Here is a 19,765-nt window from a genome sequence, read left to right on the forward strand (position 1 = left end):
ACAAGCAGAGCAGGTGGCAACGATGGAACCAAAGAGAGGTGGCATGAATAAGCCAAGACTTTCGGAAAAAGGCACTTTGGTGCAGTAAACAATTTTTAGACTTTGTACTAAATTACACAAGAGAGTTTACTATTTAATATTTTTGTTACAAATGCTTGGCATTGATTCAAACATGTCTCAGCAAGGGGTAAACTCACAGTTGGATCTGAAAATGAGTTGGAACAGGAGGAGGAGGACAGGCTAAATGGCCCTTTTCCCGAAGATAGATTTCACTAGTGTTCCAGGGGAGGTTTGCTTCACAAACAAACCAGCCTCCCATCCATTGACTCTGTCTACACTTCCCGCTGCCTCGGAAAAGCAGCCAAAATAATCAAGGGCCCCACGCACCCTGGACATTCTCTCTCCCACCTTCTTCCTTGGGAAAAAGATACAAAAGTCTGAAGTCACGTACCAACCGACTCAAGAACAGCTTCTTCCCTGCTGCCATCAGACTTTTGAATGGACCTGCCTCGCATTAAGTTGTTCTTTCTCTACACCCTAGCTATGACTGTAACATTACATTCTGCTCTCTCTCCTTTCCTTCTCTATGAACAGTATGCTTTGTCTGTATAACACGCAAGAAACAATACTTTTCACTCCATACTAATACATGTGACAATAATAAATCAAATCAAATCAGTAACTACCCCTGGGTTTTCAGATGCTATCAGTGAAAGTGATTATACCTGCGAGGGCTTCCATCTTCATGAGGCGGGATAATGTCCACTTTCACTGTTACTGATGTCCTCAAAAGATCAATCATCTGGTCATGGGTCAGAGTTACTATAGCCACCTTGCAAATCTCCACCAGCCTGCTTCCCTGTCTCAGTCCAGCTTGCCAAGCGAATCCATATTCTTCCACCTCCGCCACCGTGCCATCATATTTGACATGAAACCCAAGTTGCCCGAGTCCGTTCCTCCGCAGGGTCATGTCAACAGTTTCACATCCCTCCGTCACAATCTGGGAAACACAAGGTAAATAAATAAGAACCTCTAAGCACGCCCGGCTCAACGATCGTAGAATCCCTGCAGTGCAGGATGCACAGTGGCACAGCGGTTAGCACCGCTGCCTCACAGCGCCAGGGGCCCGGGTTCAATTCCGGCCTCGGGTCACTGTGTGGAGTTCGCACATTCACCCCATGTCTGCGTGGGTTTCCTCCGGGTGCTCCGGTTTCCTCAAAGATGTGCGGCTGAGGTGGATTTGCCACGCTAAATTGCCCCTTACTATCAGAGCGATTAGCTATGGTAAATGTGTGAGGTTGCGGGAATGGGGCCTAGGTGGGATTGTGGTCGGTACAGACTCAATGGGCTGAATGGCCTCCTTCTGCACTGTAGGGATTCTATGATTCCACGGAAGAAACTCTTCAAACGCAGATAATAAAAATACAACAAAACTTACTCCAACTTATAAATCAAAGAAAGGATTTATTAAAGAAACTTCATCTTTCCAAACTTGGGGCCTCACCCTGGGCCAATCCAAGCTCTACACAATTCCCCACAGGTTCATACTTATAGCGAGTCAGCTAACCATCACATCATTCTGTAGTTGGTTCACTGTTTTACTAGGCGAGCTGACCCTTACAGCTGGTTACCATTGGTCACATTACATCCATTACAAAGTTGTCACCGGTTACATTCTAACACAGGAGGCCATTCAGCCCACCGAGTCTGCACCGACCACAATCCCACCCAGGCCCTATTCCCGTAACCCCACATATTTACCCTGCTAACCCCCCAACACTAGCGTCAATTTAGAACGGCCAATCAACCTAACCTGCGCATCTTTGGACTGTGGGAGGAAACCAGAGCACCCGGAGGAAACCCACACAGACACGGGGGAGAACGTGCAGACTCCACACAGACAGTGACCCAAGCCGGGAATCGAACCGAGGTCCCTGGCACTGTGGGGCCGCAGTGCTAACCACTGCACCATCTTCCACCAACGTCAAACTATCAAGCAATTTGGTAGGCAAAAGACTGTTATTGGGAAAGCTTGAAAGGAAACTGCACAGGCATCGAATGAAAGAACAGCATCGGGACACGAGAAAGGTGCAATGGATCAGGTCGACTCGCAAGCATATGGTTTGGGGGTAGAGAAAGGGCAGAGGCAGCAAGACAGAACAGCAATTGGACAAATTGCTACCAGTCATTGTTGGGCATTATTCAAGATCAATGGATTGAAGGAGTTAGAAATTCTCATTAAGAATATTCTGGTTATGCCAAGATAATCATGACCACTATTAAGTCAAATGATCAAGTGAGCTCAGCAATACCAAGGGTTTCTGGAATACTGCACCAAATGTTGTTGCAAGATAGTAACGGTCATTTACACATGGAGCGTGCATGAAAGGACAACTATTCTTTATCCTGCAATAAAGATTCTTTTAAAAAAATAACCAGGGTAAACTTTCGTGACTTATGAATGATGCAAATTGTTGAAGTCTTCTGCTCAAATTACCTCAACACTCGGATAGGAAAAACCAACCCCAGAAGTTACAAATCACACGCTCACCAAGGTCTCATGACCATCGAGGACTCGGCTGAAATTGCGATTTGCCATTTAAATTAACCAGGTTGTAAGACATGGGGGAAACAGGGGAGTGGGGGTTGAGGAGACATAGCCGCAGATCTCTATCGAACAGCAAATATTTGAACGTGGAAAGAGAACATGGAATCCATACAATGCAGGACGCAGCTATTTGACCCATCGAGTCTGCATCGACTCTGAAAGAATATCCCATCCACGCCCCCCCCCCCCCACCCCAACCAACCCCTCGCTCCCACCCCCACAACCAACCCTCTCCCACCACCCCCCCCCCCCCACAACCAACCCACCCAACCCCGTGACCCCACATATTTACCTGCACAGCTTTGGACTAAGTATCGATGGGTTTTCGTTCCAGACAAAATATTTCAACACATCTAAGGGAGCACTGACTATTTTGCTGAATGGTTCTCCACACCAGTTGGCCAATGAACAGGATGGCAGGAGGACCGATGGCACAAGCTATGGACCAGGCTTAACTTCAAGCCCTATAAAGAAGTGAGCCCAGCAGAGCTGGAAAGCTCCAGGTTTGACCCCTGGTCTAAGCTGCTGGCCAAACTCCAGTGAGCCCTGACATATTTGACACCAAGGTGAGCTTTTGTAACATCTTGGCTTCCACTTCACCCCTGCTTCAGTTCATCTGCTGCTAAAATGTCACCCATGCTTTACCTCAGGACTTGACTACCCTAGTGTATGGCTGAATGGCCATGTTCTACCCTCTACGCTTCACCTCATTCAAACCTCTGTTGGCCATGGATCAAGTCCCATTCACCCATGCTCACCGACCGACCTCGAGTCCCAGTTAAGCTGCAACTTCATTTTTAAATTCTCTCCATTGCTCTCAAATCCCTCCTCCTTCTAACCTCCAATTGTCCCCTTCCCCACAACTCTCCAAGTTACCTGCATTCCTAACTCCGGTCTCTTCGGCATTCCCAATTTTAATCCCTCACCGTTGGTGGCTGTGCCTTCAGTTGCCTGGATCCGAGCTCTGGAATTTCCTCCTTCAGCCTCTCTACATCTCCTAAAAACTTAACTCTTGGAGCAAGCTTTTGGTTATCCACTCCAATATCCCCTTATATGGCTCAAGGTCAAATTGTTCTCGAAAAGTCCGGTGAAGCACGTCGAGATGTTTATCATGTTAAAGTAAGACTCACAGCAACAGGTTAAAATCCAACAGGTTTATTTGGAATCACGAGCTTTCGGAGCGCTGCTCTTTCATCAAGTGACTCACCTGAAGAAGGAGCGGCGCTCCGAAAGCTCATGCTACCAAATAAACCTGTTGAACTTTAACTTGGTGTTGAGAGACTTTTTACTGTGCCCACCCCAGTCCAATGCCAGCATCTCCACATCATGGATAACATGTTAAAGGCATGGGATAAATCCAAGTTGCTGCTGACCTACCTTCAACCTTTGCACAATTTCCTTAATGTCATCCACATTCTCCTCCAACACTCGTATAAATATGTAGTCACCTCTCCCATGGAAGATTTTGATTGTCGATGAATCAGGAGTCCAGCCTATTACATCCCCACTAAAGCAGTTGAACACCACCTCCTTGGTGCCTTGCTCAATAACAACGACAAATTCGTTGGAGATGCCTAGAATGCACTCCACCGCAATCCCCTGGCTGTAATCCTGTGCGTGAACCCGCCACGTCACGGCTCCTGCACTGTGGAGCTCAGCACCCACCCGCGGCTTTGCTTTCTCCTTCTTTTTGGAGGTCAGTAATATGAGGTTAAATTTTCCAGTAGATTCCACGGGAGTGTTGGTGACGCTGTTTTCCGCCAAGTCCTTCAAGTATTCCTGTCGAGTCCGAGTTGCCATGGCGTGAAACTTCTCCGACTTGTGCGCTGCATTCTCTCCGTTGATGACCTTGGCCAGCAGGAAGTCTCGGAAAACATCGGACTTGCTGAAAGTGAAGCCATCTGGAATTGGCGGCCCAAAGAGCGGGACATCCTTGGACCTGGTTACTGCCACACTGTTGGAATAAAGCAATCCAAATTTTAGAACTAGACGTATTTCTCCTTCATTTTCATTCCTCAGCAGAAGTCAAGTTTATTTATTAGTCACAAGTAAGGCTTACATTAACACCGCAATGAAGTTACCGTGCAATTCCCCTAGTCGCCATACTCTGGCACCTATTCGGGTCAATTCACCTAACGAGCACGTCTTTCAGACTGTGGGAGGAAACCCGAGCACCCGGAGGAAACCCACGCAGACACAGAACGTGCAAACTCCGCACAGACAGTGGCCCAAGCCGGGAATTGACTGGCGCTGTGAAGCAGCAGTGCTAACCACTGTGCTACCGTGCCGTCAGAAGATGCTGACTCTTGGTGGTGTATGGTTCCCTGGTCCTCTAGTACCCTCACACCAATGTCCTTTTTATCCATGTCTCATGCATGTGTCTAGGCTTTCAACGCAAGCAATTTCTTCCAGCTGTTGGGGCCACCACCATATTGGAATCCCGTGCTGTCTTGTCCTGACATGCTTACAGCTCCGACATTTGCAAGAGCAACTAGATATTAAAGAGCGGCTACCAGATCCCAAAGCTAACGAGCACCCAAGGCCAATTATAAAACCCAAACTATTGCTTAAGCAGTGAAGTCAGTGCAGAATCGCAAAGGCACTTGCTTTTCTGACTATTTTCATGAAACTCTTTTGTCTTCCGACATTACAACAATGGCGGTGCTGCAAAAGTACTGCACTGGCTCGAAAGGACATCACATTCTGAGATTGTGAAAGGCACTGTATAAAAACACGTCTGTCTTTTAGCCCAGGTTTTGCCTTTATTCACAAGGTCATCAGGGCGGCACGGTGGCACAGTGCTGCTGCCTCACAGTGCCAGGGTCCCAGGTTCGATTCCCAGCTTGGGTCACTGGCTGTGTGGAGTTTGTCATCCCCGTGTCTGCATGGGTTTCCTCCGGGTGCTCCAGTTTCCTCCCACAGTCTGAAAGACGTGCTGGTTAGGTGCAGTGACCCGAACAGGCACCGTCGTGTGGCGACTAGGGGATTTTCACAGTAACTTCATCGCAGTGTTAATGTAAGCCTACTTGTGACACTAATAAATAAAGTTTAAAAAAAACCTTTGCTTTATAATGTTTTTAAAAATAGTGAAAACAATTTGCAGGTCACCCAGCTAGTGAGACCCCAGTCTTCAGGGAAGTTGCAAGGGTCTTATAAAGGGTCCACAGGATGTCACCAGGGACACAGGGCTTCAGCAGTAAGCAGATGCTGGTAAAATTAGGACTCTTCTCCTTGCAAGAGAAGGGGCTTGCTCGAGGGGCTAGATGGCCTACTCCTATTTCTTATGTTCTAACAGAAGAGTAAAGGGTGACTCAATGCAGGATTTCAAACTGATGAAAGGTTTTGATAAAAGTAGACAAGGAAACTCCCTCTAGCAAGTGGCTCAATAACCAGAGGGCACAGATTCAAAATTATTGGCAAAATACCCAGAGAGAAGATGAGGAGCAATTTATTTCTTCACTCAATTGTCAGGATCTGGAACACGACACGAGAAAATAGGGGGAGCTGTTTAAAAAGGGAGTTGGCCACGGCAGAGGAAAGAATTTGAATTCAATAAAAAATACCTGGAATTAAGAATCTACTGATGACCATGAAACCATTGTCAGAAAAACCCATCTGGTTCACTAATGTCCTTCAGGGAAGGAAATCTGCCGTCCTTACCCGGTCTGGCCTACATGTGACTCCAGAGCTACAGCAATGTGGTGGACTCTCAACTGCCCTCAGGCAACTAGGGATAGGCAATAAATGCTGGCCCAGCCAGCGACGCCCATGTCCTATGAATGAATAAAAAAAATTGAGGGTGACAAAACAACACTACCCTTCAAGGAGCTAGCATGGTTATGGCAAGCCAAGTGGCCGCCTGTTCGGGATGATTTTATTATTCCATACATAATAATAATAATTGCATTCGCCCAAATAATCTAGACATACTCCATTCCGAAACCTTCCCTCTTCAAAAAGAAATCAAATAATTTGCCAGGAATGATATTAAAAGCAGCTTACAAACTTGCATTATAAAATAGCGAGCTGCACTTTTCAACAAGATATCATACCCAATTCCCACTTACCCAAACACAAAATGAAAATATGTAAATCTGTTGACCCCCTCAAACAGACAGGTTAACATTTCAGGTCGATCAGTTCAGTTTTTGTTCACCTTTTCTTCTTCCAAGTGCTACCTAGGCCTGCATTGCAATTCCATCATCGCAACTTCGCAGTAGGGATAGGCCATTCGGCCCATTATGCCTGTTCTGCCATTCAGGTCATGGCTGACCATTTATCTCAATGCCACTTTACCTCACTGTCATCATACCACCACTCGATGCCATCAGTGTCCAGAAATCTAGCGATTTCCGTCTTGGACACTCTCAATGATTGCGCTTCCAGAGCCCGCTGGGGTAGAGAAATAGCAACATGAATCTCACATTCTTTCATTCAGAACTTTGAGTGGTCAGACTGCACTCATCATTCGCAGGCTGCCATTTGTGACTCAGTCAATAACACTCCTGACATCCAAGTCAGAAGGCCATGATTCGAAGTCCAATTCTCGAGATGCGAGCGCATAATCTTGGCCAACACTCCAGTGTTGCAAGTACCCAGCCAGTGAAGTCTCAGTGTTGCACTGTCTGAATTACTCTTTTGAACAGAGTCCCCCTCTCACATAAATGATCCTGAGGCACTGTTTCGAAGGAAGTTAGGGAAACCTGGATATTATAGAAATCATAGAAATAGAAATCATGGAAACCCTACAGTGCAGAAGGAGGCCATTCGGCCCATCGAGTCTGCACCGACCACATTCCCACCCAGGCCCTACCCCCACATATTTACCCGCTAATCCCGCCAACCTGCGCATCTCAGGACTCTAAGGGGCAATTTTTAACCTGGCCAATCAACCTAACCCGCACATCTTTGGACTGTGGGAGGAAACCAGAGCACCCGGAGGATTGGACTTCGAATCATGGCCTTCTGACTTGGATGTCAGGAGTGTTATTGACCGAGTCACAAATGGCAGCCTGCGAATGATGAGTGCAGTCTGACCACTCAAAGTTCTGAATGAAAGAATGTGAGATTCATGTTGCTATTTCTCTACCCCAGCGGGCTCTGGAAGCGCAATCATTGAGAGTGTATCACTTAAACCAGCGGTTCCCAAACGTTTTTCACTGGGCCACACTTTCGGAATAAAACTTCGCTCGCAGCACACCAAATTTTTTATTGATAAGAAATACATTCAAAAAAAAACAACTCCAAGCAGTGCTTGATTCATAACATAGAACACAACTACTTTATAATATCATGGGACATCCAGAAAGTATAAAACAATGCTTGTTTAAACCACGTTTAAATGTTTCTTTGATTGTCCTCTAATCTTCCCGCCACACTTGCCATCCTCTCTCGCCGCACCAGTGTGGCGCGCCGCACCCTTTGGGAACCACTGGGTTAAACAGTGATTGATTATCTGGTCATTATCAACATTACTGATTGTGGGATCTGGCTGTGTGCAAGTTGGCACTGTATTTCCTACATTACAACAGTGACTACACTTGAATGGCTCCGGCAGATATCCCGAGGTCGCGAAAGGCATCAAGTAAAGGCAAGTCTTCCTTTCTACCTTGTATAAGCACTCACCTGTAACACACGTTTTCTGTGCATGGATGGTGGACTCTGACAATGACAAACACATGCTGGAAGTGAGAGCGAACACTCTTTGGTGTGAACGGCAGCGCGCCAGGTTCCTGAAAAATGATGGTGACAATATCGTTGCCAATGTGCCGTTTCCTGAGGAGCTGTAAACACAAACACACGCATATCAACTCAACAAACTTCTTTAAGTTTATTTATTAGTGTCACAAGTAAGGCTTACATTAACACTGCAATGAAGTTACTGAGAAAATCCCCTAGTCGCCACACTCCGGCGCCTGTTCGGGCACACTGAGGGAGAATTTAGCATGGCCAATGCACCTAACCAGCACGTCTTTCGGACAGTGGGAGGAAACCAGAGCACCCGGAGGAAACCCACGCAGACACGGAGAGAACTCCACAAAGACAGTGACCCAAGGCCGGGAATCAAACCCAGGTCCCTGTCGCTGAGGGGCAGCCGTGCTAACCACTGTGCCGCCGAACAGGGAACGTTTGGGCAAAATTTCACCCAATGCCTTACAGAAAAGATTAGTCAAAGTATACGGCAGAGGACAGCTAATAGTAGAGTTTAGAAATCCTTGCAGACATGACCCACCTGCTGCCGGTTGTTGGGGGTATATGGAAGCATAGTGGACACGTGGAACATGATCTCATAGTCCTGGTAAGTAGTGTACAAAGAGTGCGTACCAGTTGAGCCAGCTATCAATAGAAAAAGGTTTCATACGAGGTCAGCAGACAAACAGTTACATCGTCAGAACTAAAAAACAAGCAATTATGCAAATATACAAACATCTAAAACAAAAATTAAAGCTGGGTTGTCTTTTTGGATGGAGCCTTTCATCAGAACTCTGGAAGAGGCGTTCTTTATACCAAGCCTTATTTGGGTCTGCAATGTCTTTTCATTGTTTGGCCAAGATAATATTGCTTTTCAATAAAAAAAATCTATTCATGCTTTAATAAAACCCATTAAATTTTGTACAATAAGAGCAATCAAACGAGTCTTGAATTTCCCCACGTTATCCTCCACTTCCTTAAGCAGCATTATAAAGGAGTCATAGAAACCAAGGAGGCCATTCAGTCCATCGTGTCTGCACCAACAACAACCGAACCCCTATCCCCGTAAGCCCACATATTTACTCCGCTAACCCCTCTAACCTACACACCCCGGGACACTAAGGGGCAATTTAGCCAATGCACCTAACCCGCACATCTTTGGACGGTGGGAGGAAACCGGAGCACCCGGGAGGAAACCCACGCAGACATGGGGAGAATGTACCAACTCCGCACAGACAGACTGTCACCCAAGCCAGGAATCGAACCCAGAAAGAAGCCGACTCAACTCAGTTTCAAATCCTGTCCAAGGGTCTGCACCTCAACCTCTTGGGAAACGAAAGGCTGACAGGAACGGGCATTCTTCGGATTGGTGGTTCTTATTTCAGTTTCTATCAGATTGTATATAATTTAATGGGTTTTATTAAAGCATGAATAGATTTTTTTGATTGAAAAGCAATCTTATCTTGGCCAAGCAATGAAAAAAACATTGCAGACACAAATAAGGCTTGGTACAAAGAACGCCTCTTCCAGAGTTCTGATGAAAGGCTCCATCCAAAAAGACAACCCTGCGTTAACTCTTTTCTATCTACAAAACTATGATCAAGTATCTGTCGAGGGTTTATAAAAACTAAAAGTGAAATGCTTACTTTTTGTGTCCAATTGAGCTGCATATTTTGTCAAGCCCTTAAGAAGCACCTTCTCTCCCAGCTGATCCAGGAATTCCTCAAAGGCAGGGCCTGCTTCTTCATTGTTGTACATCTCCTCCTCAGTGCCCTGGCCAGCCGTACAGTACAGGATGCCAACTTTATGTTTCTTGCTTAGCTGCAAAGTCATCAAAGAGCAATCAGCATAAAACAAATGCAGCTTCCGATTTGTAGTGTTTGTCCATTCCCCAGCTCCTCAGCCCATTAAAGGTCCTGTTTGTCACCCTCTGCTCAACACCACTGCCAAATATCAGATCTAAGTGAGAGCAGGAATGGGGCAAGGCAATTTCGGGTTTGTGCATGAGCCAGTAACAGGGAGGAATTTCTCTCCTCGGAAAGCTGCGGCAAATATAAGGAACCAGACAGAACAGACATGAGCTAATGACAGGGGAAACGGCGACATGCCGTGTGGGCCGGTGTGCACCGTCAGGACAAGTGGTGGCTAGGCAGCAGGCATCAACACCAAAAACAATCCACAATACCACCTGATAGCCACTGCACCTGCAGCAGAACCTGCCTCTGAAGGATGGGCGGAACAGCGGCACAGTGGTTAGCGCTGCTGCCTCACAGCGTCAGGGACCCGAGTTCGATTCCCGACTTGGGTCATTGTGCAAACTCCGCACAGACATTCTCCCCATGTCTGCATGGGTTTCCTCCGGGTGCTCCAGTTTCCTCCCACAGTCCAGAGTTGTGCGGGTTAGGTGGATTGGCCATGCTAAATTGCCCCTTAGTATCAGGGGCACTAGCTTGGATAATTGCATGGGGTTATGGGGTAGGGCCTGGGTGGGATTGCGTTCGGTGCAGACTCAATAGGCTGAATGGCCTCCTTCTGCACTGTAGGATTCTATGATTCCTTTCTTCTTCCATTAGCAACAGTGCCCCATATGAAACTATCCATCCACAAAGGATTTCATTTGCTTTATGTTCATTTTCCTACCGAGATGGAAGGATGCTGGTGAGCAGAGTAGAGATTAAAATTAGCATCCCATCACAGTGCCACTCTATCCCGCTGCTCTGATAACAGAAATCAGGCAAGGTAAGGAATCCCTCCTTACAAGCTGTTCACCTCCAGGATGTAGACGAGACATGTGGAAACATCAGCTTGAGTTCAAACTTTAGACACAATGAACTATTTGGTACGTTGCACATTGTTAATTGTCTGATGAATGTTTTTGGGGACTGGTGAGGGGAGGAGGATGGCTACCAGGTTCCAGTTGGAGATGACTATTCTGTGTAATGACAGGACGACAATGATAGAAATTGCTATGATCTTCACAAAGACATCAATGCCCCAAGAGATTTGAACTCACCCCTTGTTCATCCAGTTTCAGCAGCTGCTCGGTCACTTTAATGGTGTTGAATGCAAGCCGCAGACACTGGATGTTCAGTTCTGGTATTACCGATTCCAGTACCTCTTTCAGCAGGAGCCCTCGCACTGTACCATGTTTTGACGTTGATGGAACTGCGTCCTCGAGGATTGCTCCTCTTAGTGTAATGAGCTGCAAGATGCAATTTTCACATTTTCAGGCGGTTCAGCTGAGATAAACTGTCGCTCCGGCAGTAACACTTTACTTTTACAGAGCTGCCTCTAATGACAAGTCTGATGCCACAGACAACCCTGAGTGTTAAACTAAAATAGTAGTGCTGTCAAAGATACCACAACTGCTCTTAGGAGGAGGTGGGACTGAATACCTCCAACTATTGAACATAAACTCTCCTGCACAGACCACCAACAATAACTTAACCCAAGAGCTTTTACAGGGCAACATGCAAAAGTGAATTTGCAATATGCTTTTGTCCCAGTGGCTCATAAGCTGCTAGAACACAACATCAATGCAAGTTGAGGAACCTCTACCGATGGACAGGTTTGCTTTCAAGCTGTCACTATGCAGCTATTGAATCTACCCATTGTCTACAGCTCCAACAAGTCAAAGTTCAGCATTGTCCACGACAAAGCAACCCACTTGATTGGCACCCCGCCCATCACCTTAAATATCCATTCACACATGGCACAACATGGCTGCAGTACCATGCACAAGGTGCTACACTTGACAAGGCTTTATCAGCAGTACCTGCCAAACTAAGACACCACTCTTTTGCCACTGTCAAAATCCTGGATCTTCATAACAGCGCAGTGGCGGGAGTCCCCTTGTCACATGAACTGTGGAGGTTCAAGCCAGTGGTTTACAGCCACCTTCTGTGGGCAACTAACAATGGACAGTAAATGCTGGCTTGCCAGCAACACCCACATCTTATGAATGAATAAATTTAAAAGCAGTATAAATGGGCACCAACAGAGGTAATGTTATCAAGTTGCTTACAATGATTAGAGTCAGAGGTTTACAGCATAGAAACTGGCCCTTTGGCCCAACTTGTCCATGCCACACTTTTTTTTAAAAAAAAACCCAGTAAGCTAGTCACAATTGCCCACATTTGGCCCATACCCCTCTAACTCATCTGTCTAAATGCTTTTTAAAAGACAAAACTGTACCCACCTCTACGACTGCCTCTGACAGCTTGTTCCAGACACTCACCACCCTCTGAAAAAGGTTACCCCTCTGGACCCTTTGTATCTCTCCTCTCACCTTAAACTGTGTGGAGCCTGTGTGGAGTTTGCACATTCTCCTCGTGTCTGCGTGGGTTTCCTCCGGGTGTTCCGGTTTCCTCCCACAGTCCAAAGATGTGCGGGTTAGGTTGATTGGCCATGCTAAAATTGCCCCTTGGTGACCTGAGATGAGTAGGTCAGAGGGATTAGCGGGTAAATATGTAGGGATATGGGGGTAGGGCCTGGGTGGGATTGTGGTCGGCGCAGACTCGATGGGCCAGATGGCCTCTTTCTGCACTGTAGGGTTTCTATGATTTCTATGATAAACTTATGCCCTCTAGTTTTAGACTCCCCGACCTTTGGGAAAAGATGTTGACTATCTCGCTGATCTACGCCTTTCATATCGTAAGCACTCTTCCTCTTAAGTGTTACAGGAAGTGTCACACTTCATTGATAACACTTCTATTGTTGGAAAACATGTCATTCACAGTAAGCAATGCCACAGGTGGTGCTCTGGCTATCTGCCACACCCACCTGTAATTCCCTTCCCCTGAACAGTTCTCTCTTTCGCAGCATCTTCCATGTGGAGATGCCGGCGTTGGACAGGGGTGGGCACAGTAAGAAGTTTCACAACACCAGGTTAAAGTCCAAAAGGTTTATTTGGTAGCATGAGCTTTCGGAGCGTTGCTCCTTCATCCTCACTCACCTGATGAAGGAGCAGCGCTCCAAAAGCTCGTGCTACCAAATAAACCTGTTGGACTATAACCCTGGTGTTGTGAGACTCCTTACTCAGCATGTTCAGCCAGGATTCATCACATGGCTAAACTGCACATCCTCAATCCAGGTAATGCCAGGACAACCGTCAGCATCTTCCAAGATGAACTGGCATCAAACAGCACTGCGGAACCCATTATATCTGTTGCAGCAGCAGACAAAACTGCCCCTCAAACTTTAGTGTTTCAAAGAGGCAACTTAGGGGATAGAGTTTATGGGTAGCTTTTAAATAGATCTTAGAGTTGCACGTGTCCAGAATTGTTCCCACACTTTTGATGGTTGGATTTTTTTAAAAAAGTCAGAATTAGGGTTACAAACTGGGCCTTGTATCCAGGGGGCTAATCCCGTGATTGTCAGCTTGTGAAAGTATTAACAAAACTAAGTCTGGAGTATGGGCTAACGAAGGAATGAAGTAGCCAGGTTAGCTTCTCCAGATTTGGTTAACCCGTGGAAAATGCTCATGCTGTGGCTCAACTCCAACATCTTCCGTCAGTGTTTTGTCAGGGCCTAAGCTCACATTTCAGAGAACTCACTCTGCTGAGGCATTTGCAGGGACGTCAGCACCCACGCAACTACATCCCAGCAAGTTACAGCTGTTATGGTTCAGGTTCGAAGCTCCATTGAGCCCCCAGAGTGCAGATGGCGGCCATCGAGTCTGCACCGACCACAATCCCACTCAGGCCCTATTCCCGTAACCCCACAGATTTACCCCACTAATCTTCCTGACACGAGGGAGAATTTAGCATGACCAATCAACCTAACATCTTTGGACTGTGGGAGGAAACCGGAGCACCCGGAGGAAACCCGTGCGGACTCCACAGAGACAGCGACCCGAGGCCGGAATTGAACCTGGGTCCCTGACACTGTGAGGCAGCAGTGCTAACCATTGTGCCACCCCAAAGTGTTTTATGAAGCCCGTCTGAACCATAAGTTTTGCATCTTGAATTTGGCTAGGATAAGCATGAGATGTTTCACTTCAGGTATGATTCAAGTGGCCCACTAGGGAGCTTTTATCAAATAGTTTATTTAGGAATATAGTTAACATGTGTAGTAAGAAAATTAGCAAGAACTTTCATCAATTACAAGCAAGAAACAAAACACTATAATGTACAACTCTTAATAAATCTCTCCAATGTGTTTCAATTAAAACCAAAACCCAGAGATGACAAAAAAACCCTTTTCACAGGTTTATCACTGCAGAGGCTAAAGCTCACATGATACTGGAATCCAGTTCCCTGGGTTGAATGCTGATTTCAAATGATCTTGAAAACTCAGAGCAGCTTGTAGTCAGATCAGCTACCCAAAACACCAGAGCACTGATTCTTTACTGCAGAATGGCAACAAACCTCTTTCAGCTAACTGGTTCAATTTTCAAAGCAAAACACGAGAGAGAGAAAGAGACTTCTTTTCCAGCTTGCTTCTAAGATCGCCTGTAACACTGCAGTCAAAACAAAACTGGAAGCTGAGAAACTTCACTCACCTGACCTGCCCAAAGTTTATTTTCCTTCTTCCAGCAATGACAGCTGTGACCATGATTAAAAAATCTCTTAAAAGGTACACTAACATCACACATCCACAAGAGAAGGAAAGGGACAGGCAACTAAATAAATAGTTAGACCAAGGGTTAAGGAGTTAAATAAATACTGCATTTCTTCACCATCAAAAAACACTGGCAAAACAAAATCCTCTCAATCTGGCAACCTGCCATCTTCAAAGGTCTGAGAGTTAGCAAATCCTTGCGAATGTCTTTTTCCATTTTAACATTAAAAGAACGTCAAGTTATGCCCTCAGATTTAAAGAACCGAGTACCATCACTTTTGAAAAAAAGCAAGCTCTGAATTAGATCGCAATTATAAAACTGCTGAACTGTGGTGGAACTGTGAAACTGTGCCAAGTTGCCTCACATCCTTTAAAAAGTATCTGGATGAGCGCTTGGCATATCGTAACATTCAAGGCTGTGGGCCAAGTGCTGGGAAATGGGATTAAGTGGGAAGCAGGTGTCCCCCGCATGTCAATGCAGACTCAACGGGCCGAAGGGCCTCTTCTGCACTGTATGATTCTATGACGAAATCCGCAGTAACACAGTCTAACTTTGATTAAGCAGTGTAATCAGAGACCAGTTCCCACCTCGCTTGTCCTGAAGATTATTCGGTAGACATACTGAGGTCCGTGCTCTTTGCTCTCCTCCAGTTTCTCCCGTTTGATGCTCACCGCCACTGGGCCCAGCTTTTCATCCACTCCAAAATAATTCCAGTGCTCTAAGGGGAAAAGCATAAAATAAAACCTCAAAAACAAACAGGTTCCGAGCAGTGACCTTTGACTGAGGAGCACTACTTTAGGACCCTGACCCAGTTGCAGCTTAATAGAGATGGATTCAAAAGAAATGTACTTCAACTGTGACGAGACAGGAAGGGGGGGTGATTGCTGAGCGGGCCAGAGGGGGGGGGACAGGACTGACAGGAAAGCGGGGATAAATGACACATGGACAGGCAATGGTAACCCTGGAGTTTGGATGGCGGGAGGGTGGGAAGGACATAGCAGGATGAGTCTTTGATGCTGCTTCTACTCCAGCTTATACCCAGCCTGAAAGAGCAGTAAAATATTACCAAATCAATGGTGCTACCCAGGGCATGGTAAACGGGGAGATCATTCAAAAACTAGATGGATTTAAAATTGTAAAGGTGGTGGTATTGGATAGACCGTCTGTAGTTCAACTTAATGAGGCACCAGGACCGGATGAAACACACCCAGGGGTACTGAGCGAGTGAACAGAAATTGCAGACGCATTGGCCAGAATTTTTCAATCTTCCCTCAGCTCAGGGGTGGTAGCTGAGATGTGGAGAATTGCAAGCGTTAACACTCTTGTTAAAAAAAAAGGGTATAGAGATAATCCCAGCAACTAAAGACCAGTCAGTTAAACTTCAGTGGTGGGGTAACTGCTAGAAACAATAACAGAGGATAAAATTAATAGCTTCATGGACAAATGCGGGCTAATTAGGGAAAGCCGGGATGGATTTGAGAGAACTAACTTGCTGGAGTTTTTTGAAGAAATAACAGGGAGGATTGATGAGGGTAATGCTGTTGATGTCGTGTACCAGGACTCCCATAGGATATTTGATACAGTGCCACACAACAGACCTGTGAGCAAAGTTATGGTTCATGGAATAGAAGGGACACAGAATTGGCTGAGTGAGGGGAAACAGAAAGCAATGGCTAACGGATGTTTTTTGAGTTGGAGGAAGGTTTGTAATAGAGTTCCCTAGCGGTCAGTATTGGGACTCTTGCTTTTCCTCATGTATATTAATGGCCTTGATCTTAAGGTATGGGGCACAGGTTCTTACTTTGCAGATGATACAAAACTTCAAAGCACTGTGAACTGCGAGGAGGATAGTGTAGAACTTCAAAGGGATGTGGACAAGTTGGCTCAATGGGTGGACAGGTGGCAGATGAAGTCCATGCAGAGAAGCGTAAAGGTGATTCATTTTGGTCGGTGTTGTGAAGTGTGGTCCCTTTAAAAGCTGCTTTTGTGTCAGTGCTTGGATGCTTAAAATGCAGGTGCCGACAGGGTAAACAGATTGCAACAGCTTTGTAACAAGGACCAAGCATCAGGGTTGCCTTGGTATCAGGCTTTGGAATTTTGACAACCTATCGGTTTAAAGACGACTCAACTATCAGGATCCTATCAAATTTGAATTTGCTGTTGTCGACAACATCAGACCAATCCTGGTGTAGGAAAATTGATTGGTCATCACAGTTATGTAAAGAGGAACTCAACTGCCTGCAGTTCAACTGAAGGCTGCCGCCTCTCAACCCGAGAGGGGGAAAGGGCAGCTCCCAACCAGCTTAAAATATCTGTTAAGAGAATGTCCATTTATCTAATGATGGGCACCAAATCAGAAAGAGCTTACACTCAGCGGAATCAACAGAACTCCAAAGGTTTTCCAAAACCTGGCTGTATATTTTTTGAGAGTGACTAAATTCTGTTTTTTTTGGTAATGAATGGACCTTGTACTTATTTGAACAGCATTCCAGCAGTATCTTACTTTAATCACTACGTTACTTGTTTAGTTAAAGGTCCCAATTGGAACAGTTCACACCTCCCCATACAAACTTGAACAGGTTACGAAGCAAGGTATTCCTCTTTGGGGGATTCAGCGTGGCTTCTCAAATGGGGATCAACCTCTGCGTTGCAGGAAAAAATGGAGAGATAATAGAAAATAAAGGGTACAAGGGGCGGAGAAGCAGAGGGACCTGGGTATATTTGTGCATAAATCGTTGAAGGTGGCAGGACAGGCTGAGTGCGCGGTTAATAAAGCAATACGGCCAGCAGAGTACACGAACAAGGAGGTTGTGTTAATTTATACAAGTCACTAGTTTAGCCTCATCTACTGTGTCCAGCTCTGGGCATCACACTTCAGGAAGGCATTAGAGAGGGTGCGGAAAAGTGGTTCTATGGATGAGGAACTTCTGTCATGAAGATGGATTGGAGAAGTTAGGACTGCTTTCCTTAGAGACAAGGTCCAGAGGAGATTTGATAAAGGCGTTTGAAATCATGACGGGGCTGGACAGTGGTTTCCACTTGTAAAAGGATTGAGAATGAGTGGGCACAGATTTAAAGTAATTAGTAAAAAAAAAAGCAAAAAGGTGATAGAAACATTTTTATGCAGTGAGTGGTTAGGGTTTGGAAGGCGCTGCCCGAGTGCGTGGTGGAGGCAGGTTCAGTTGAAGCATTCAAAAGGGAATGAGGCTGTTATCTGCAAAGGGGGAAGGTAGGGGAACGGTAAAAGGTGAGCTGCTCATTTGAAGAACCAATACAGATATGATGGGCCAAATGGCCTCCTGCACCCTAACAATTCGAGGTTTCACAAAGGAAAAAGTGTGTGAAAACAAACATACACGAGGGATAGAAATGAGTGTCCAAAGATGTGTCCCTCGATGTGGTGAGGCAGACTGGCCATGCTAAATTGCCCCTTAGTCTCCAATGATGTGCAGGTTAGAGGGATTGGCAGGGTAAATGGGGATAGGGTGGAAGGGAGAATGGGTAAGATGCCCTGTCGGGAGAGTAGGTACAGAGTCAATGGGTCGAATGGCCTCCTTCCGCATTACAGGGGTGCTGTGGAGAGGACAAAACCCAAGTGTTCCATTTTACTTCAATTCTAAATTAAGGACTACCACAGATAGAGAAGCAAAATGTGAACAGGTCGTCCTCCCCACCCATCTCCGTTCACCCACTTGCTTACATGTCCTTTTTTCTTAAAGCAGGACATCATCCTGTCTCTTGGGCTTCAGGGATCCTCAACATTTGCGGAGGTTTAAATGAAAAGCCTCCTGGGTGCAATCTTGTTGGTTAATGAGAGCGCTTGGACTTGCTCGTTTGACTCCAAAATTAGGCTTCTTGGGATAAAAATGTTTGGGGCTTATTACCGAGTCCTCCTCCCTTCTTTCTTTTGGTGAATTATTGCAATCGGAAGGCTTAACAGGTTTGATCCAAGTTTTTTTAAATGATCAAGGAGACGGCGATGGCCTAGTGGTATTATCACTAGAATATTAATCCAGAAACTCAGCTAATGTTCCGGATTCTGGGTTTGAATCCCGCCACAGCAGATGGTGGAATTTAGAATTCAATATTTTTTAAAATCTGGAATTAAGAATCTACTAATGACCATGAAACCATTGTCAGAAAAACCCACCTGGTTCACTCATGTCCTTGAGGGAAGGAAATCTGTCGTTCTTACCTGGTCTGGCCTACATGTGACTCCAGACCACAGCAATGTGGTTGACTCTCAACTGCCCTCGGGCAATTAGGGATGGGCAATAAATGCTGGCCCAGCCAGCGATGCCCATGTCCCACAAATGAATTTTAAAAAACTATTTCGATTGTGAGAATGGGGGAAATTCCTCCTGATTGGGGAGTGAATGGGGAAGAATAAATTGTTCAAAATTATCAAGAGTGACATCGAGTTAAGAAACGTCGTTCAGTAAAGAGTTGTTGGAAAATTGAGCATTTTGGCTTTGATGGAGCCACTTTATATTTTAAGGTTGGGCTGGAGGTTACGGATGTGGGCAGCCCGCCAGTACTCTACCCAAAGCTCTACCTGACTGAAGTGCTCGTTTCCACACATCTCAGGTCAAAAGTAGCCAAATTGTGGAGAATTCTGTGACCTGCCCCAAGAGAGGGTCCAAAGGTGGTTCACGAGAATGATCCCGGGAATGAAAAGCTCAACACATGGAGCGGTTGAGGACTCTGGGTCCGCACTCGATGGAGTTTAGAAGGATGAGGGGGACCTCATTGAAACTTTAAGAATACTGAAAGGCCTGGATAGAGTGGACGTGGGGAAGGTGTTTCCATTAGTCGGAGAGACTAGGATCTGAGGGCACAGCCTCAGAATAAAGGAACGACCCTTTAGAACCGAGATGTGGAGGAATTTCTTCAGCCAGAGTGGT

General features: G+C 45.9%; 1 protein-coding gene across 3 annotated transcripts in view; it reads right to left on the minus strand.

Moving 5' to 3' along the window:
* sipa1l3 (signal-induced proliferation-associated 1 like 3) overlaps positions 1–19,765 on the minus strand; it is a 254,121-nt gene that overhangs the window by 91,992 nt on the left and 142,364 nt on the right. For all 3 annotated transcript variants that reach the window (XM_078241797.1, XM_078241799.1, XM_078241798.1), the window contains exons 4-10: positions 15,449–15,579; positions 11,313–11,501; positions 9,946–10,120; positions 8,841–8,944; positions 8,234–8,391; positions 3,986–4,562; positions 726–1,000 (exon numbers count right to left, since the gene is read on the minus strand). In XM_078241797.1, coding sequence (XP_078097923.1) covers positions 726–1,000; positions 3,986–4,562; positions 8,234–8,391; positions 8,841–8,944; positions 9,946–10,120; positions 11,313–11,501; positions 15,449–15,579 — 1,609 coding nt within the window. The remainder of the gene's footprint in view (positions 1–725; positions 1,001–3,985; positions 4,563–8,233; positions 8,392–8,840; positions 8,945–9,945; positions 10,121–11,312; positions 11,502–15,448; positions 15,580–19,765) is intronic.

The sequence above is a fragment of the Mustelus asterias genome, chromosome 24, assembly GCF_964213995.1.
Source record: "Mustelus asterias chromosome 24, sMusAst1.hap1.1, whole genome shotgun sequence".
NCBI lineage: Eukaryota > Metazoa > Chordata > Chondrichthyes > Carcharhiniformes > Triakidae > Mustelus > Mustelus asterias.